Genomic DNA, 18,884 nt, shown 5'->3' with positions numbered 1-18,884 from the left:
CGGCCACAATCCCGGGGGTACAATTGACATTTCCTTTCGTTCTCCTGGAATTTGAACTGGAGACGGTTACAGTCTACCGAGGGCATACTTGACATTTCATTGTGCCGTTTTAAATGGGCTTTTTGAGCCCATTATTTTAAGAAAACCAGTCGTTTATTATTAGTATGACTATGTTAGTTTGTATAAGTTGTATGTACATTAGGAAAATGAGAAATGAGTTCCTCTAGCGGCGGCCCTTTCTAGAGCTTCGCAAAGGCGGCGGCGGTAGCAGAGGCTCATCTGCGGCGAAATTAAAAAATTGAAAAAATCCTGAAAAAAATCAGAAAATGCTTGAAAATTATTCTAAATCTTACCGGGTTCTTCGTCGTTCTGACTGGTAAAGAAGGGAGTCAGATAGTTCTTATCCAAGGTTGTGAAGGATGGAGCTCTGTTGAGAGAACATCAGAAATTAGTGAATTTTTATCGATTAAAATAGATTAAAAATGAAAGTTAATCTGCATTACTTGAACTCCTTGAGCTTCATCTTCAGTCTGCTTCCGGATGAGGAGCCTTCTTCGTACTGAGGAGCCATGTAGCTGTTGTCATCCTCGAAGTTCTGCCATTAATATATAGAGAGAAATATCAGATATCCTAGAGAGAGAGATAAGACAGAGATGGGAGAGCAAGAGAGAGAGATGCGAGAATGGGAGTGGCCGGTATGATTTTACATCTTCATGGGAGCCATCAAGACCATCGCCAACAACTTCAAGGGCCTCAAGCATCGGACCGGTGGAGCCTCCAATCAACAAAACCTGCAATTTTCTCCCCCAGAAATATATTCATTTAATTAAATATCAATCAAATAGCTAATCAATTTTAAAAGAGTTTGGAATACCAACCGTCAAAACAACAATGGCCGTGGTGGCAGTAAAAATTGTTTGACCAGGGCCTTCTGGAAGATCATGCGCTGACTGCAAGGCGAGGGCAAAGGCCATGGCTCCTCTGAGACCTGATTTTAATATTGATGCATGGAACATTAATGATAATTGAAGCCCGATGATATGACTAATTTAATTTAAAATTTGTTGATTTAATCCCTACCGCTGTACCAAAGGGCCTTCTGATGTTTCATTGGAATTCTGCGGTTCGCAGGTCGAACCATGTTGACAAGATAAGCGCAGGAGAAGACGTTTGCCGCCCTTCAGGAACAACAGAATTAAAATCAAACTTATTGCCCGAATAATGTTTCAACTATAGCATGGTTTTCTTCTCTTGTTGTAATGTTCTTTTCTCGATTTCATGGCTAGAATGTGTTGGACAGAATAAATGCAATTTGCCTCTCTCCAGGCAAAATGACTGTTAATCCTAACGGAAGATTCGATTACAGGGGTGATAATAAGTGCAGCAGAAGTAAACAGAAAAAAAGTTTTCATTAAACATTTTCTATGGAGGTGTAAACATAACGATAGGTTAATTTTATCCCTGAAACTGCAGACAGATAATGGTGCGTCGAATAAGGACTCTTAGAAAATTATAAGCTCTAATTAATATTTAGAAAATGCAAATATTAACCGAGAGAAGAATGAAGAATGCAGACCTGGCAAGTACGATGAACAGCTGACGGTCCCCGAGAATGGCAGGGTCAAAGAGAACACATCATCCATAAAGTAGAAAATACTATGCATAACTAATTAAACAGGATACAATGGAGAACAAGATGAAACTCATATGTGACCAACTATGATCTTCCATTGCAATGTCAAAACCCATGTAAATGAACCTGCGGGAAAAAATGGCGTTATCAGGATATTACATCCAACCTAGCAAACGATAAAAGTGAGCAGATAAACTTACACAAACGTTTCAGCCAAAGAGGAAATCAAATGAAAAAATGCTGCCGCAAACTGCTGCGACTTTTCTGATAGATTTGTAAAAGTATAATGCTTCATTACCTGTGAGAAGAAACAAAGAGAAAGTTAGATCGAATGAGATTTGAGATAAATTCGAGGCCATGGAAAAACTTACAATTCCAGTGAATAATATGGATACAATACCCGAAAGACCAGAGCCTTCGGCGAGCATGTACCTACGCAGAAAGAGGGCAGGAGGAAATTGAATTAAAAACAGCGTCATGAAACTAACTAGAAAATGATGGATTTATAATAATTTTACTTACGAGAAGTAAGGAAAAAGAACAAAAAGGCAGCACTCTAAGTTCTGTAGGCTGGAAAGAAAATATCATCAGGATCTAATTGGAGCATCATTTTCTTTCTCTTGGGAGAGAATTTAGAGACATACTTGTCGACGTCAAGGCCTGCATACTTGAAAAGGTGCATGGGGTTAAGGAATTCAAAACGCTCATAACCAGAAAGAATGAGAAACTAAAGATTAATTTTGTTAATTTCTTGGACTACGGTTTTGAGTACCAAAGTCAACCAAAATATTCTATAAATAACCTGAAATTGAGTTTTAAATGAGCTAATAATCAGGAGACCTTTAGGAGAACAAGGTAAAAGATAACTTGTCGTCATTAAAGAAAATTAAAAATAATGTCGAGAAAAAGGATATTAGAGAGGAAACGAATCCGACGCCAATACCTGAAAGAAAACACAGGAATTTGAATAATCAAATAGATATTAGAAAGAAAAATAAAGTGTCTCAAACGCAGCATATCACAATCAGATATCAAAAGAGCTTTGATTTGGGGGGGGGCTGACTTGGAGGGCATGTGTAATAACAGTAAACTCCCCCTTTGCTCTTTCCTTCGCAAAACCTTATTCTCAACCTTTACCCTGATAGGATCCTCAACCTATCTAGGGGTAGTCTCGTCATGTTAGCCCACAAGGGCATTTCAGTCATCTGGTCATTGTGTATTTCCTTTAAATAGGGATGCCCTCCTTTTAGGAGGGCAGCCAAGAAGAAGGGAGTAAGGTGACTTGTCTCCTCTCTCCATCCATGTCTATGGTCCCTCTCTCCCTCTATGATCCCCATCCCTCATGATCATCTCTACCTCACCGCATCTTCAGGCGGCTCGCCCCAGGGTTGATCCCTGCCTCTTCATTTCGACCTCCCCTCGGATCATTCCCATTTCTCCTCCCTACCCCAGGAACCTCTCCTCCTCATCTATTCCCTTCCCCCATACGAGCTGACATCCGGGCTCGTATCGTACCCTTATCCTAACCGTAACCTTTTTCTTTTTGAAGAAATCTGATAAGTACTATTCAAGAAAGTACCAAATAAGGCAAAAGAGAGCCGGTAAATGACCTGTTGACCGCACGACCTGACCACGGACCAAGCCCCTATAAATAAGGAGGGAGTTACAAGGAGGGGGCGACATCGATTCATTTTCTTGAATACAGGGGGGCGACAGTTGCGCCGAAAGAAGGCCAGAGACACGGATCCAAGCCGTCGATCTGGAGAGGAGCGACGACGAGGAGGAAGGAGCTCCACCTACAAGGAGGAAGGAACCGTCCCGATTGTCTGACTCCCTTATCGTTCGTCTATCCATTTTCCCACACTGAGTTCAAACTCACATTGGTGAATATTCGTGAAATCTTGGATTTTATTGGAAATAGTTCTTTGATACTACTTAGGTGTATCAAAATCCTAACTGTAACTGTATCCTTTCCTTACCTCAGTTATCGGATCCACAGAGCAAGAGGAACTGTGTAGCCAGATGGAGATGCCTAGGCCGACGCTCATTCCTCTCCCCTCTCTCCTCTCTCATTCTCTCTCTCCACCTGCTCTCTGGTTTCCCGTCGTTCAATCAGTAAGTGGCTCTTTAGATTGTGGATTACTTATGATGTTAAGGACTAATGTGTCATTTTACCTCTCCTGGAGTCCGCAGACTCTCCCCTGAACTCACCAACTTCCTCATCTTCTGCTCTCATTGACCTTTATATATCGGGGTTACATTAGTGGGCCAACGCTGCCGAGTGGCTCATGATCAGGTTAGTGACTAGGGTTTTAACATAATGACTCCCTCTTCCTAACATAATGGTTTTGTCACCTTTCTATTCCCCTGTCGCCTCCATGCATCTTTCCCTCTTGCCCACCCAGTACTCTCAGAGAGTGTTTCTGAATTTCATTGGACATTAAATCAGAGTACTTGATCTGGTCTGCTTTGAAGCTACTGTAGGTGTTATCAGCCTCTATTCATAATGTCATCCTACTCTTTCACTGAGATTCTCATGAATTACATCAAGGGGTTCAACTTACCCTTATTCTTTCACCAAGACCGTGCAGAGGCAGTAGTCATTTCAGAAGATTACACACCATGGGCTAAAACTTTGAATAAAAACCAAATAATTAAAGAGAATAAAAGAAACATAGTAAATGTTAAATTTAAAAAACCGCCTAAATTAACATGTCTACAGTTTATGGCTTCTAAAAATGTGAAGGGTAGATGGGGATGTGATGAAAATAATAAAATGAACCCCAATGGCATAAAATATAGTAAAATGTCATAAAATGATATTAAAGATGCCTTCCTGTAACTGTAAGTTTCATGGTAAGGGATTTTTCAGACACTGTTCTACGCTATCATTTATGAGCTCTGACGAAATCAAAGGAATGAATTTGATTTTTTTTTTTTGAAATATATAAAAAATTAAGAATCCAGGGATGTTTACATAACAGAAAACTCTCTGACAGAACTTCCCAACAATAGAAAGAAGTACAAGATTTCTTCAGAAAAAAAGAAGAAAATTACACCAGATGTGAGTCAAACGAAGAAAATCTTCACACAGCTCTCTTTGGTTTCATAAAAGTGACAAAACCATCCGAGCTTGAAAAATAAACCACTTCTTCTGAGTCCCAAAAATCACATTCGGATACAAACAAAAAAATTACACCAGAGATAAGGCTGGATCATAAAATAATGTAAGGTTGTGAAGGCTCACCTGAGCCCATTGATCCCAAGAACGTCTCAAGAAATTTCAGGACGATGTGAAGTACATTGTATGCAGGTGATGCATGACTTCTAACAGACGCCATTGTTCTGGGAGATCGGAGATGAAGCTAATTAGCTCCTCAAGCAAAAGTTAAAAAAAGACACAGGAGGGGTAAAATTTAAACTCCTGACTCCAACCTGTAGAGTGAAATAGCCATCTTCAGACCGGCCACCAATTCAGAATAGAAAAGAACCAATTATCAATATGATGCGACAAAAGTTATGGTGATAGGCTGCATAACAAATCATTAGAACGAAATTTACATACAGCATCGTTTAAAACAGATTCCCCAAAAACCAATGCATAGAGATTCACATCAGAGCCAAGCTCCTGCGCAAAAAAAAAAGGATTTTTAAGAAAATAAAAAAACCAAATGAACCGAATAGATGAGAGATGTAAGAAAAGAGACAAACCAAACCGAACGAGTAAAATTTGCATTCCGCATGTTTAGCATTCAAATTAAATGATATGCCTAGTTGAAATATTTTCTCAAGGTTCCATTCGTATTCAGCTTGTGTATGGGTTATTTCTAAGTGAAAACGGGTGAAATTTCATTATAAAGTTTTCCATACGTGTAAGACCTGGGTCTGTTTATCTTAAGTTTTAAATGTTAGCCATTCTCTTAAATCAAAATATCTTCATTTCCAGAACCTTAAGCTCATTCGCTATATCAAGTTAGAGTGAGGGTAATTATGCGCGTTTGTCAAAACGTAATATCTAATCAGGGTTCATTTCAAATACTCCCAAAGTTCTCCATCAACTATATGTTCACTAAACAATGAAGAGTTGAGTATACTGCGATATCTTCGGGACACAATAAGGAATATCCAAGGCGAAATAATTACAAACCTGAAATATCGACAGTACAGTGACGGGATCAGTTGCAGATATAAGAGAACCAAACATAAGGCATTCAACCAGCGGCAACCTATACATGAGAAAGACCAGACCACCAAGATAACTGCAAGAGAAGATTATTCTCAAATCAATTTTCTTTTAGAAAAAGGTATTTCTAAATCACAAAAAAATTGGAATGATTTTACGAGTATAGAAAATACACTTACACTAATGCCCCAGTGACAACGGAAGCAATGAATGTACCCAAAATGGCAAACGTAATGATCGCTCCAAAGTTGGCGAAAAAAGGTTTCTGAAATAACGTAGAACAAATGCAATGAGAAACATGCGGTGATTACGGGAGGACAGAGTCATTTGAAATGCTAAAAAACTCACCGGTGATAAGCTGAAACCAGACTGGGTAAGCCGGAGTCAAGGTTTAACATTGAGTCTTGACAAAAAAATCAAGAATACAAAATTTTAAAGACACTATTTTAAGGTGAAAAAGGTCGATAAAATGCTATAGAAATTTCATTTGTGGATATAATATTATCGGAGGCAGCAAGAACAGGAAGAAAAACTCTTCATGGAAGTTGAACCAAGTCCTGCAGAGATAAGAACAGAAACGTCAACTATGAGAGGAGTCCAGCTCCCCAAAATAATATTTATGCAGCTCAAACGGGTCGGTGGAGGCTCAACCTAAAACTTGTTTGCGTATTTGATACGTTAGCAAGCATACCCACGAGCAAACCTGATAAGCACGAAACCAATTTTCAGTCATCCAAAGACAACTTTGCCATAAAAACGTAGATGAATTACTGACACTATCTTGAAACGTTTACCAAATAGGAATTTGGGTAGAGGAAGCACGGTAAGAATTAAGGAGGATAACGCAACCCAGAAACCTCATTCTCAAGAGGCTTAGTTTGAAATAAGCCCCGATAGTTAACCCAGTTCCTATTCGATTAATACAACAAATCGACAGTAATATAGAATGCGACATTGAAAAAAAAATCATGCATTAATTTATTGCACGCGGGCAACACCGAGAGATCAAAACCGCACTAAACCTCGTTTAATTTCCCATAAAATTTCAATTTCAGCGCGCAATTACGGAGCAATTCTCAGAGCCACAATTTCACACTAAAACCTTCGGACCGGGAGACGACCCGTACCTATAAGAAGAGAGGCACTGGCTTCAGGAACATAGTAGAATCTATGCCGACGGAGGACGTGCCCTAGGACGAATGAAAGAACGAGCATCATGATCTGCAAGAGGACCCCAAGCCCCGCCTCCTGCTGCTCCTTCCCCGGCATCACCGCCGGCCCCCCTTCCGCCGGCGCCGTCGCGTTCGACGCCATCATTATCAGCTCCGCCACCGCCGTCTCCATCCCCCTTCACCCTTCTTCTTCTCCTTCTTCTTCTTCTTCTTCTTCTTCTTCTTCTTCTCCTCCTCCTCTCGCCTTCCTCGAAGACGTTTCTTCGATACTAAGTCTAATGGAATTTGCCAAAAGGGCCGTTACTTAAGCTCGCGCGAACGGGGCGGTGCTGGTACCGCCGGTGACGGGATACCGTCACCGCTCGTGGACTCGTTTCCGTCCCGCCCGATCCCGTATCGGCCGTTTTATTCCGTCGTCCGTTTCTGAACCTTTATACACGTTTTTTGGATGACGGATGATGGAAATCCAATCGTTCAGTCATCCGCGTCGTTACGGACGATGACTGATGACGAAATTTAAAAAGACGGATGCCGAAACGTCATCCGTCTTCCAGCTCTACCGTTGACTTTTGGTAATATTGCGAACCGCACCGCACACGATCGGGCCAACGCTAGTTGACTTTCTACCGATCTAATAACGGTCACCGTTATCGGATATAGTGCTAAGGGGACCCGGGGAGGATCCGGTAAGAGCAGAGTCGGCTCTCCCGCGGGATGCAGCTACTCGCGAAGACGAAGGGGGAAAAAAAACCGAAAAATGAAATCTCGCGTCGTCTCCTTCCTTCCCTCCCTTTTCTAGGGTTTTGAAACGTACCCACCAGCGAGCAGGGAGTCAAGTCCGCAACGGTCGATCACGATCAGCGACTTCACCGCCCGTCGGACGCTCTTCTCCCTTCTTTCCTCCTCGTTGGACCGTCTCCGCTGAATCATCCGTCGTATTTTGACCTAGATCTCTTCTCGTCGTTGACGAAGCCCAGGCCGTTGTTTTTTCATCTCCTTCGTATGGTAATTCGTCCCCTGTGCTGTTATCTTTGTTCGTAACATTGTTCTTTGCTTGAAAGTTTGTGCTGCAGCTTGCAAACATGACGGCCGGAAGGATAATTTGGGATATTACTGATTTTTCTCTCTGCATTTCTGTCAAGGGTATCTCATTGATTGTAATTTTGGTTTTTTTTAATCTAGGGTTTACGTTTCCCGCTCTTCATCACTGACGGATGATCGATGATCCTGCTCTGGTTCCCCGGCCTTCCTTTTCTTTGAGACTGTGATTGTCTTAGGTGCTTGTGAACCGGAAATTCTTGACTGGGAAGTGGTTGGTCTGAAGAATTTTGTTCGATCATGTTACTTTGAGTCCATGTTTGACTTCAAATTCTCATTCTGATGATCTGGATGACTGCCCAATTAGTCATTGTCTAGCTTTTTCGAATTATGGCTGGTTTATGATCCTTGGATTGGCTTCTGATGAAGTGTTTCATGCTGGTGTTTACGCTGGGCCGAAGATTTCAACTTTTGTGGGTTTGAATGGGTCGACGAAATGCGCGGCGAAGGTAGCCCATTGCTGACGGGAGATGTGTGGACATGAATAGACTCTCTTTCAGGCCTCGCCCTCTTGATATTCATAAGAAACTCCCTATCGTTAAATCTATTAAAGAATTCGAAGATGAGGATGCTCCGTCGACAACCTCCACCCGCAGCTCGTATCTGCAACGCATTTCTACTGAGGCCAGCACTGAGGTTAGATCCTGGTACTGAGATATGCATTCCTGGAAGTATGATTTTTTAATGTCGATAATCAAATCTCAGTATTTGAGTTTCAGGGGACTACTTCTATTAAGAAAGCGGCTTCTGAGATTCCTATTCCTGAGTATGTTATTGTGGACACATATGAAAGGGATTATACTAGTACATTCAAGCAACCAGGGTCCTATATACGGGCTAGAGGAGGTTCTGTACTAATAACGGCCTTGCTTTGATGACTCTGATTTGATTATTGTGCGTCAAAATTTTAAGTACATGTCACCTCGCTGATTGCAGTTAGAGCGGAGATTGGGGAATTCGTGGATTATGACCTGGATGAGGAGGATGAGGATTGGCTTCAAGAGTTTAATAATGAAAGAAAGATTCTTTCTCCAGAGAAGTTAGTGCTGAATTTTTTTCATGTTTTCAATAATCATGTATTAAAATGTTGGGGCTGTTGGTTGGTTTTGTTTGCTTGATTTTTGTTCCTACTCTATCTTATATTACGCATCTTTTGATTTGATGGTAATTGGTTTTATTATTTTTCCATAAAAATTCCTTCCTTTCATGAGTTTCTAATCTTTCAGCATTGTTGTGAGTTTCGTTGTCCTACATTATTGGTTGCTCTGTGTGATTAATGGAAAGAGAAAAAAGAAGAGAGAAGAATTTGGGGCAAGAAGGAATAATTTTTATTGCTGAACTGGGCCCCCTTTTATAGAAGAAAAACTTCACTTGTTTGAAAGGGAATATTCCTTCTGTTCGTCTTCCATATTCTTCAATATCCAATTCATAATGAGAGCCTCTTCGGACTCCCATACTTCCCAACCGGCTTCGTCTTCTGACGGAGCTTCTTCAGTCAGGTATCTCCCAAGGTAGGCTGCCTTGAGAGCCCTCTGTACCATAGTGATCCATTTTTGGCCATTTAGGCTATTGTACTTCATGTCCAGGTCGGGTAGGACAGGCCTTCCCTGGACTGGTGTGGTGAACTGCATGGCGGCAGGGGCTGCTGGGGCAGCAGCTGGAGTGGAGGCAGCTAGGGAAGCAGCTAGGGAAGCCAGCTCCTCAGCCTCCTTTTCTGCTTTGGCTGTGGCTCTGGTTCTGGACTTTCCCATAGAAATTTTTAGAAGAAAAAAAAGTCACAGAAATCAGAACTTCACTAGACCTTCTGGTGGGCTTCAAACAGTGCTTCAGAAATGCCTCGAACAGGGCTTCAAACAGTGCTTCAGGAATGCTTCGAACAGAGCTCTAATGGAGACTTCAATCAGGGCTTCATAGGGCTTCAATCAGGGCTGCACTAGGTTCAGATCAAACCTTGCTCTGATACCATGTGATTAATGGAAAGAGAAAAAAGAAGAGAGAAGAATTTGGGGCAAGAAGGAATAATTTTTATTGCTGAACTGGGCCCCCTTTTATAGAAGAAAAACTTCACTTGTTTGAAAGGGAATATTCCTAAGGAATATTCCCTGTTTCCAACGGTCATATATTTTGAATATATGACTGTTTGAAACAGAGAGGTCCAGCTGCTTTTAAAGCAGCTGGACTCTCCAACGGCTGGGTTTCAGCCGTTGGAGAGTTGGGCCTGACTGTGGTTAGGGGCCTACTGGACCTACACTAATGGGCCCTTAATGGGCCCTTAGTGGGAAGTTAGGCGGCCCATGTTGGGCCTGAAGTAGTTATTTTTATTAATATCTCCTAGGGTTAGGCTATTACAGAGTACAAGGCCTCGGGCCCATTAGTTAGCTTAAACCGTACTAAGTATCCTCCATGACCTAACAGCTCTGTAAAAGCATATCATTTGATGACTATAGGCTGTGTTCAGTCAATTCTTGACTTTAGATCCGATGAAGGAAAACAGTGAAAGGTTGAATGGTTTCCGGGTTGATTACCAATCTCGGGTAATCTTCTTTTTTTCTCGGGTGTATGGCTTTTTGGTTTTTCTTCTTGCCTTGAATCACACAGATTTAAATGACATAGCTTCTTTTTTTGAAAAAAATTCAGCTCATAGTTAATTTTATCTGCAATGGATTTGCGACAAGGGCAGGAATAAATATAATGGCAACAAAAGGGATAGAAATAACCCTTTTTTTACTATAATATCTTGAAGGAAAATTATTCACTTTAAGTCTAGTGGGATGTGTTTCAAGACGTAAACTTGGATTTATGTCGTCTAACCAATAAACAATTCAGATCTTGTTGTCCTCCAACCAACTACTTTTCTAAGAGGTCCTCCATATTACCTTCGTTCCATGTTAATCTAATAATGATGATTTGGTTCGTGAATGATATCAAACTCGTCATCATCATATCTTTTGGCACGAGATGAAATGATGAGACAATGATAAGTTGATGATTGATTGATGAATAGATAATGACAGGACAACAATCATCTGATAAATTGGGCATTTGACAATAAAAGAAAGATTCGCCACAATTAATTTTTTGAAAAATTGAAATGAAGAGATAATGATGGGAGGATGAACAAATGATGCCAGGAGGATGATGAATTCAGGCGCATGAAAACAAAAATAATGATTCGTCATTGTCATCATCATCATGGATGTCGAACAAGATAAAAGTGATCTTTGAAATTTATGTGGCCATATTCTTCAGTTTCTATTCCTTTTCATTTCTTCTAAAATAAGAACCTTCTAAAAAAAGAACCTTATTTCGGTGTCCAATCTTATTCTGTGCACCATTTGCATCTAGTGATCTTTGATATCCGTTAGCTAAGTCAGGTATAATGGGATCTTCAACAGATGTGAAATAATAACTTCCAGACAAGAGTACCTCCCCATAGACTCGACGCTTATCAATATTGCGAAAAAAATTCATTTTTTTGGTGCACGCTCTATGTAGCTGATATTCAAACGTACTTACCTTAGAAATACTGCAAAATTTTCTCCGACTGGTTATCTTCTCTCTGGATGGACAAACTTATATTATCGTAGTGGTTTTTTGGAGTCAAAATCTTCCTGAATGATGTAGTATCAGGTTCTGCATAACTATGATTCAAGTTCATAATGATATATCATATATGTGTTGATAAATGTGTACGTTTGTTATTGTTATTTCATTTAAGGCCGTCTAATTGGATGGCACAAAAGCATAGGTCTTTGTCATTCTCTTCATTTTAAAGGAAGTATTGAAAAGAGATCATGCACTACCGTGCAGATCAATAACTTTGACTCCTATATACGTCTCTCTTAAGAAACATTGTTATTCCTTTTTATTCTGCGTATTCTTCTTTCTCATTTCTTCTGTTACCATACAAGTCCATCTCGGAGGATGTTCAGTCTTCTAAAATTTACAGAAATAAGAAAACTTTCTACTTTCCATGTTTTTATCTGTGGAAGAAATTTTGAACAGGTTTGAAAGCCTGCTCTTCTCGTTGGAAGTCTTGGACCATAAAACCCGAGAAAGAGCTGGAATCTTACCGTTGTCCTTTGGATCTCCTGCCCCGGTCCTTCTTCAGCAGCACACTGCTGCTGAGGTGGTGCCCAGACCTTTTGTCAAATTTATAGAATTGTTATGACGATTAAATTTCTTGTAAACATATTTTAGTCTGTATTTTATTTTTATAGCACTGTTAAATATAATTTAAAATTTCCTGCAGGCCATACAGTCTCAGTCCGTGAGATATACGGTTTTTCAGTCTGTATATAATTACTGGAGGAAAAAGGTGCGACCTTCTATGCAGTTGTTATACTTTATATACTTCAATTTCACGATTTCTTTTTCTTTCATCAGCGTGAGAAGTGGCAAAAACCCATCCTACGGCGTTTGCAGGTTAGTTGGTTTTTCATACCAGGAGGTAAAATAAAATTTTGATGTCGACATTTTCATTCCAAAATTAAGCGAGATGGATCGGAGACTAGTCCTTGAATTTTTGTTTTAAACAATTTCTCACCTTTGTGAATTCTTTATTTTCACATGACCACGAGAGTGGAGAAATGAGATTTATTTGGCTTTCTTGAAGTTCTTTTTTTAGTCGCCTTTGTTTGATTTTATTGATATGATCCCTTTTAAATTATGATTTAAGAAAATTCTTTGAAAGGTTTGCAACCAGCGGTATTACATAGGAACATTTAAGTTAGAATTTTCAACGTTGTGTTGATATTCAATCATAACAGACGTCGTTCTCTGTTTTACAGTCCTAATTTCTTATGTTTGTTACTATGCTCCCTTGTTCTTCTTTTCTTTTCCGGCCTCATAAAAGTTACAGGGGATAATAATTTGTCGTTTCTCTTGCAGCCACCTCCTCCCGTTAATGACACAAATCCTTACAATGTATTTAGACCACGAGAGAAAACTCATCGCCTCTATACGCGACGGGTAGGTGAATTGCATATTTCTAACTTATACTGCTTCGCAATTTCTTGGGTTTACTCTTTTCCATCATTCTGATTCTCTTGTACCAATAATTCATATCCTTTTGACTTTCATAGTTGCAAAGACGGGAGAACAACGTTCTTTCTTTCGAAAGGCTTCGGCAGGTTGGTACTCCTTGCTCAAATGGGTATTTTTCGGAATTATCTTCATGCATGACATTTCAACTGTGTCCCGTTTTAATTGTTGAAGGCAGGAAAACTCGAAAAATAACTTTTCTTCTTATTAGAGGCCGTTTGCATTATCTTTACTTTATTTTACGGTTAGCAGCAGCAGCTCCTTTTATGTTGGGACTTTTCGATGCCGAATAATGATGTTAAATCCTCCGACTTGTTCTATTCTATAAAGCAAATTAAACGGACGAGAACATTGACACCATAATCCGCATGTTAATCCCTTAAATCTATTCTTTCAATTCGGTTATTAAAGTTAATGATAATCTTTGGCCAGTTGCATGCAGACTGCATAGATATTTTTTTTCTTTTGCTCGTTAGGAAGAGCATCCTTGGCTTATATGTTCATTGTCCTGGTTTCAACAGGTCAGGGCGAATTTGGAACGTGCGGAAAGTGTACTCGACTGCCTCATAAAGGTTTTATTTTAACTGAAAAATATCTTGATAGTATTTATTCTGCTTTCTTACAGATGGAATATTTTATTTAAAATAAATTACCCGCAGAGGGAAGAGAAGAAACGAGAGGTCCTTGAAAGCGAGATCACCCTCCAACGTAATCAGATGAAATACAAGGTATTCCGTTCGGATTTTCGATCAACTTGGTTAGATTCATGAAACAAATGAGATATTTTGCCGTCACAGAAAGAAGCCCGGCTTCTGGAAGACCAGCATGTGTCCAGGCCCTCATCTCTCTCTCAGAAGAATGGCCCCCACGAAGAGTTCTTCGGATGGCGGGAGGGGACGGTTAGGCCACGCGGCAGGCCCCCATTGGTGCAGAAGATTGGTATGGGGTCAACGGGCCGTGTGAGGCGGGAAGTCAAACAGCGGACGGCCGGTCAAGGCTGGGTCCCACAGAGGGTAAAACCTTACTTTCCCGGTTTGTTGACTTTTTTGAGCTGACCCACATCATCTGGGCCCACCTGATGTAGGGCCCACGAGAACCGGCTTTACTGTTCACAAGACCGCTGGAGCCGGAGAAGCTGGCGGCCGCCGGCATTGTGCCGCCGACAGAGCCCCGTGTAGAATCGGGCTCAGATGCGCCTTCCCAGTTTCACGGTCGGGTTGGCCGTGGCGGACGGATAATCTTTGATCGCCGCCAGAGAACTTGGGATGACTGACTCTCTCTCTCTCTCTGACATTCCTCTTTTCTCTACCTTTCTCACTCAACATCTCTATATCTCTCTATCCACATCTATCTCCTTTTATCTCTCCATCTCTTTAAATTTCTCTTCTCTAACTATATCCCTCTCTATATTTCTCAGTCACTAAATATCTATCAACATATCCCACTCTATCACTATGCTGACTCTCTCTCTCTTACTATCTACCGATACCTCTTCATCCATCTCTTTCAATCTCTCTCATTTCCTATCTATCTTTACTCCTCTCTCTATCTCTTTGTCCTCCAATTCTGTATCTATCTCTCCCTCTACAAAAATCACCCAATCATGGCACCCTTCTTCAGCGAGAGAGCAATGACAGGAAATGCTGAGAATGTATCTGCAGGTTCCACCGCCCCAAAGTGATGATTTTTTTGGGATATTGGTGGCAGCAGATAAAGCAGTTGAGCTTAGCTTGTTCAACTTTGGCCCATGCGATGTGCAATTTGGAGAAAATCCATAATTATGGTTTTTTCTTTACTTTTGCTTGTACCATTTGTGAAATCTGATTTCTAACCTCAATCTCTCTAGAATGCCATTTCCCGTATTCAGAAATGTTACTTAATTCAAGGGTCAGCTGATCATCATGTATGTATTGTAAATATGCCCTTAATATCACCACAGATGAATTAACATTCAGCCCAACTGTGATTGAGATCAGATGGTCGAGTCGGAATGACTAATTTTCATACAAGTAATTTGGCTGAGATAATGACCATAAAAAGGTATTCTGTTAAAATGCTACAACAATTATACAGCTCCAGAGATCTGAATCTTTCCCCAGTTATGAAAAAATATCGCAAAATATTATAGCAATTGGCCCATTTATCTATCGTAGTGTAGTAATGGCAAAAACTATAATATTAAAGGAGTCTATTAGTTAATTGGTTTGATAATCATTCATTGGTATTGTTAATAATTCTGACTCTCCTTGTTCGCCCTGTATCATTCTTCTTCATCAGAAAAATCAGATCCATCAGAATTATTAGTTGAAGTCAATAGCTTATTAGTTTGACAATCATTTATTGGTATTGTTAATTATTCAGACTCTCCTTGGGCGCCCTTTATCACTCTTCTTCGTCAGAAAATCAGATCCATCAGAATTATTAGTTTAATAGCTTATTAGTTTGACAATCATTGATTGGTTCTGTTAATAATTCTGACTCACCTTGAGCGCCTTTTATCACTCTTCTTCATCAGAAAAATCATATCCATCAGAATTATTAGTTGAAGTCAATATCCGATTGTCGAAGTTCGCTCGTCTGCAGGCGATGTCGGGGGGTGGGGCATCGACAAGCGCAATGCCCCGACGTTGCCTCTGACCATATGAAGACAAACAAATTAATGGTCGCGAGGCAGGTGAGTCTTACCCAAGTCGCGTGCATTGTTGGGAAGATTGAAGCAGGTGAAGTGAGAGAGGAGGAAGTGCGAGAGGCATTGGTGAGGATATTCCCGGAGATGGAGGGGTCGGAAGTAAAGAGATTGGAGGCGGGAGAGATAGTGGTCCGCCAAGTCCCGATATCTGAATGCATTGCAGTGTGTGGGTGGAGGCAGGTGATTGGGGAAGCAAGAGTCATATGGCAGCGCATCATCTGGACAGGGAAGGTCAAGGATAGAGCGTCGAGGCCGGCTATAATTGACATCAAGGGAGTACCAGCTGTATATCGTTCCACCCGAAATATGGAGGCATTAGTCCGATCTTTTGGGAGGCTGCGAGGGGTTGTTACGTCGGGCCTAAAGTTGGGTGACCCAGACTTGGCAGTGCTGGATGTGGCAGTGAAGGAGGATGCGGTGCCGTCGGTGCGGGTTCTGCTGCAGGGTCGAAAGGGCACATATAATGTTAGAGTCCTGGAGCGTCAACCACCAGCCCCACCTGATATAGAGGGTCAGGAGCCCCGTAATGGGGCGGTCGGAGGCGGGAGGCGAGAGAGGTTGTCTGCAAGGGAAGGGGAGATGGTGATGGATGCGAAGGATGGCGAAGGCGAGGTGGAAGAATGGGAAGCAGGAACTAGGAAGGTGATGGAGAAGGGGAAGAATGTAGCGGAGAGCTCGCGAGTATCAGAGGACATGAATGGAAGTGATGGCATGATGGAGACACAGAGTTCGGGAGCGGTCGACCAGAAAGGGGCCAAGAGAAAGGGCACAATGCGATTGTCAAGAGGGAGGCGGTTAATAAGGGGTGATTTATTGGGCCGTTGCATTGGTTATGAGAGGCAACAACTTTATATCAAGAACGTTGACGGAGAGAAGATATGGCTGGAGGTGGAAAAAGGTGGGAGGATGCAGTTCCCCCGAGAATAGATGGCAGTAAGAGTGGGTAAGACAAGGCGCGACAGGACGGAGAGGAAAGCAAACAAATTGAGGAGCAGGGCAATGGAGGAGAGTATGATAGAGGAGACACTCGAGCCGGAGAGGGAGGCGGTGGTGACCGAGGTCGACAATGCGACACGAGACAGAAATATGGGTGTACTCGGAGGCTTCGCGGAGACTCAAAAGGACGGAAGGGGTCTGTGCCAGTCTCCATGAGATGCATATCATGCAATGTGCGGGGGCTCCAGGATGCCAAGAGGAGAGGGACTGTGGGCAAATACTTAAGGGAGTGGGGTGCCACGGTGGTGTACTTGCAGGAGACGATGTTGGAGGATTGTGGAGCAGGGGACTGGCGTGGGGTTAGAGGGAGTCTGCTGGAGGGCTTTGTTTCGGTGAACGCAATCGGGCGATAGGGGGGGTGCTGGTTGCTTGGAACGATGCGGTCTTAAGGAAGGAGGAGGCATGGCGTGGTCAATTCACGGCGGCAGTAAGGTTGACACGGAATGATGGTTTGGGGGTGGTTATAGCTTCAGTTTATGGACCTGTGAACGCCAGTCTGAGGGAGGGGCTATGGTTGGAGCTGGCGGAACTTGTGGACAAATTCCGAGGGATGCCACTGTTGATTGGGGGGAATTTCAATGTGACCCTTGGGGCAAATGATAGGCCTAATGGAGGGGGGGGGCGAGACCAAGGGTCGGAGGAGTTCTGGGATTTTTTGGCGGAAGCAGGGTTGCAGGAGATGGGGCCAAGTGACTGATGTTTCACATGGAGGAGTTCGGGGAGAGCGGCTTATAAGTCCCGGCTGGATAGGTTCTTATGCTCAGTGGAGTTGATGGAGAGGTTCCCGGGGGCAGATTAAGAGCCCTGCCTAGGCCTATATCGGACCATACACCGATCATGTGGCAGTCCCATGAAGACCATGGGCGGACCACATACTTTAAATTTGACAAGTCATGGTTACGAGAAGGGGGTTTCAAAGAGGAGGTAAAGGACATATGGTGGACACATTCGGAGCAGGAGACAGGGGCGAGCAGATTGGCAACTCGCATAGATGGGTTGAGAGATCACCTGAAAAGCTATAGAAGGAGGATAAGGGAGGCGAGATGTAAAGTGAGAGTTGAGGCCCTCACAAGAATTAGAGAACTGGATGAGGTGGAGGACGATCGGACATTAATGGGTGCGGAGACTCAGGAGCGAAAGACGTGGAGATGTATGGTGGCAGAGGAGGATAGGAAGGAGGAAATGGATTGGAGACAAAGATCACGGCAGATATGGTTAAAGGGGGGGGGGACGCAAACACTAGGTTTTTCCACCTTGTCGCAAATGGACGACGGAGAGTGAATCAGATATTATCAGTGAAGGTCGGATCGCAAAGGGTTACAGGGACACAGGCAGTGGGTCGAGCAATGGCGGAGCACTTTCGGTCGATGTCACGGCGGGGGGGTCGGAACAATTGGCGGTGGATGGGCCAAGGAGCGTCTCAGTTAACGCAAGGGCAGAGAGATGGGCTGGTGCGGCCGTTTGATATGGAGGAGGTTCGGGCAGCTATGGCAGGGCTGAATGGCGAAGGCGCCCTAGGACCAGACGGCATACCGGTGTTTTTCTACAAGGAGTTCTGGAGTGAGGTCAAAGATGATGTGGTCGCCACATTGGGGGAGCTCAGGAACCCTCAAGCAAATATGGAAAGGATAAACAAATCCTTCCTATTCTTACTACCGAAGCGGCAAGGAGCAAAGAATGTGGGCGACTACCGGCCCATATCATTATCCAACTCCATATACCTCATTGTGGCAAAGGTACTGGCTAATCGATTACAAGGGGTACTTGGGGACTTGGTTGGGCCGTTTTAGTCTGCTTTTGTTCCGGGGAGACAGCTTGCTGACTGTGCAGTCATGGCAGGGGAGATTATTGCTTCATGGAAGAAGAATGGGACCAAGGGGTTCATGTGGAAGGTAGATTTTGCGAAGGCATATGATTCTTTGGATTGGCGGTTCCTATGGGCAGCGCTACGAAGGCGGGGTTTCCCGGAGGAATGGATCAAATGGGTGAAGCGATGCGTGACGTCTCAGTCATTTGCCATGTTGGTAAATGGACGCCCAGAAGGGGGGTGGATCAGACCGCAGAGAGGGC

At 42.6% G+C, this 18,884-nt stretch overlaps 2 protein-coding genes across 2 annotated transcripts; one reads left to right on the top strand and one right to left on the bottom strand.

Moving 5' to 3' along the window:
• Nucleotides 1–94: 94 nt before the first annotated feature.
• LOC144704611 (sodium/hydrogen exchanger 6-like) lies at nt 95–7,259 on the bottom strand. Its single transcript, XM_078577093.1, has 22 exons — nt 6,944–7,259; nt 6,468–6,519; nt 6,314–6,373; nt 6,165–6,189; nt 5,996–6,081; nt 5,781–5,892; nt 5,199–5,261; nt 5,069–5,088; nt 4,881–4,978; nt 2,548–2,576; nt 2,278–2,309; nt 2,156–2,203; nt 2,005–2,065; nt 1,834–1,931; nt 1,684–1,759; nt 1,577–1,596; nt 1,081–1,178; nt 879–988; nt 708–791; nt 504–595; nt 354–427; nt 95–279 (listed from the first exon to the last, which is right to left on the bottom strand). Exons 1-22 carry the CDS (start codon nt 7,158–7,160, stop codon nt 224–226), a joined length of 1,611 nt encoding a protein of 536 aa, XP_078433219.1. The 5' UTR covers nt 7,161–7,259; the 3' UTR covers nt 95–223.
• A 450-nt stretch (nt 7,260–7,709) lies between these two features.
• LOC144704603 (uncharacterized) lies at nt 7,710–14,966 on the top strand. Its single transcript, XM_078577082.1, has 13 exons — nt 7,710–7,993; nt 8,171–8,722; nt 8,806–8,932; nt 9,023–9,125; nt 12,092–12,215; nt 12,339–12,404; nt 12,473–12,511; nt 12,977–13,057; nt 13,171–13,218; nt 13,651–13,701; nt 13,789–13,857; nt 13,927–14,142; nt 14,214–14,966. The coding sequence occupies exons 2-13, from the start codon at nt 8,567–8,569 to the stop codon at nt 14,400–14,402; spliced, it is 1,269 nt and encodes a 422-aa protein (XP_078433208.1). The 5' UTR covers nt 7,710–7,993; nt 8,171–8,566; the 3' UTR covers nt 14,403–14,966.
• Nucleotides 14,967–18,884: the final 3,918 nt, after the last annotated feature.

The sequence above is a fragment of the Wolffia australiana genome, chromosome 1, assembly GCF_029677425.1.
Source record: "Wolffia australiana isolate 7733 chromosome 1, ASM2967742v1".
Classification (NCBI taxonomy): Eukaryota; Viridiplantae; Streptophyta; class Magnoliopsida; order Alismatales; family Araceae; genus Wolffia; species Wolffia australiana.
The sequence above is the reverse complement of the archived record's forward strand: the minus strand, read 5'-3'. Positions and strand labels throughout refer to the sequence as shown.

Bases quoted from the DNA above. Each gene is read 5' to 3' on its own strand.
- LOC144704603 (XM_078577082.1), top strand. From the start codon at position 8,567: ATGAATAGACTCTCTTTCAGGCCTCGCCCTCTTGATATTCATAAGAAA. The intron at 8,723-8,805 runs GTTAGATCCTGG...TTTGAGTTTCAG, and splicing joins CTACTGAGGCCAGCACTGAG to GGGACTACTTCTATTAAGAA. The intron at 12,405-12,472 runs GTGCGACCTTCT...TTCTTTCATCAG, and splicing joins ATAATTACTGGAGGAAAAAG to CGTGAGAAGTGGCAAAAACC.
- LOC144704611 (XM_078577093.1), bottom strand. From the start codon at position 7,160: ATGGAGACGGCGGTGGCGGAGCTGATAATGATGGCGTCGAACGCGACG. The intron at 1,760-1,833 runs GTAAGTTTATCT...TTTTTCCCGCAG, and splicing joins TCTTTGGCTGAAACGTTTGT to GTTCATTTACATGGGTTTTG. The intron at 428-503 runs GTAATGCAGATT...TTCTCTCAACAG, and splicing joins ATGAAGCTCAAGGAGTTCAA to AGCTCCATCCTTCACAACCT.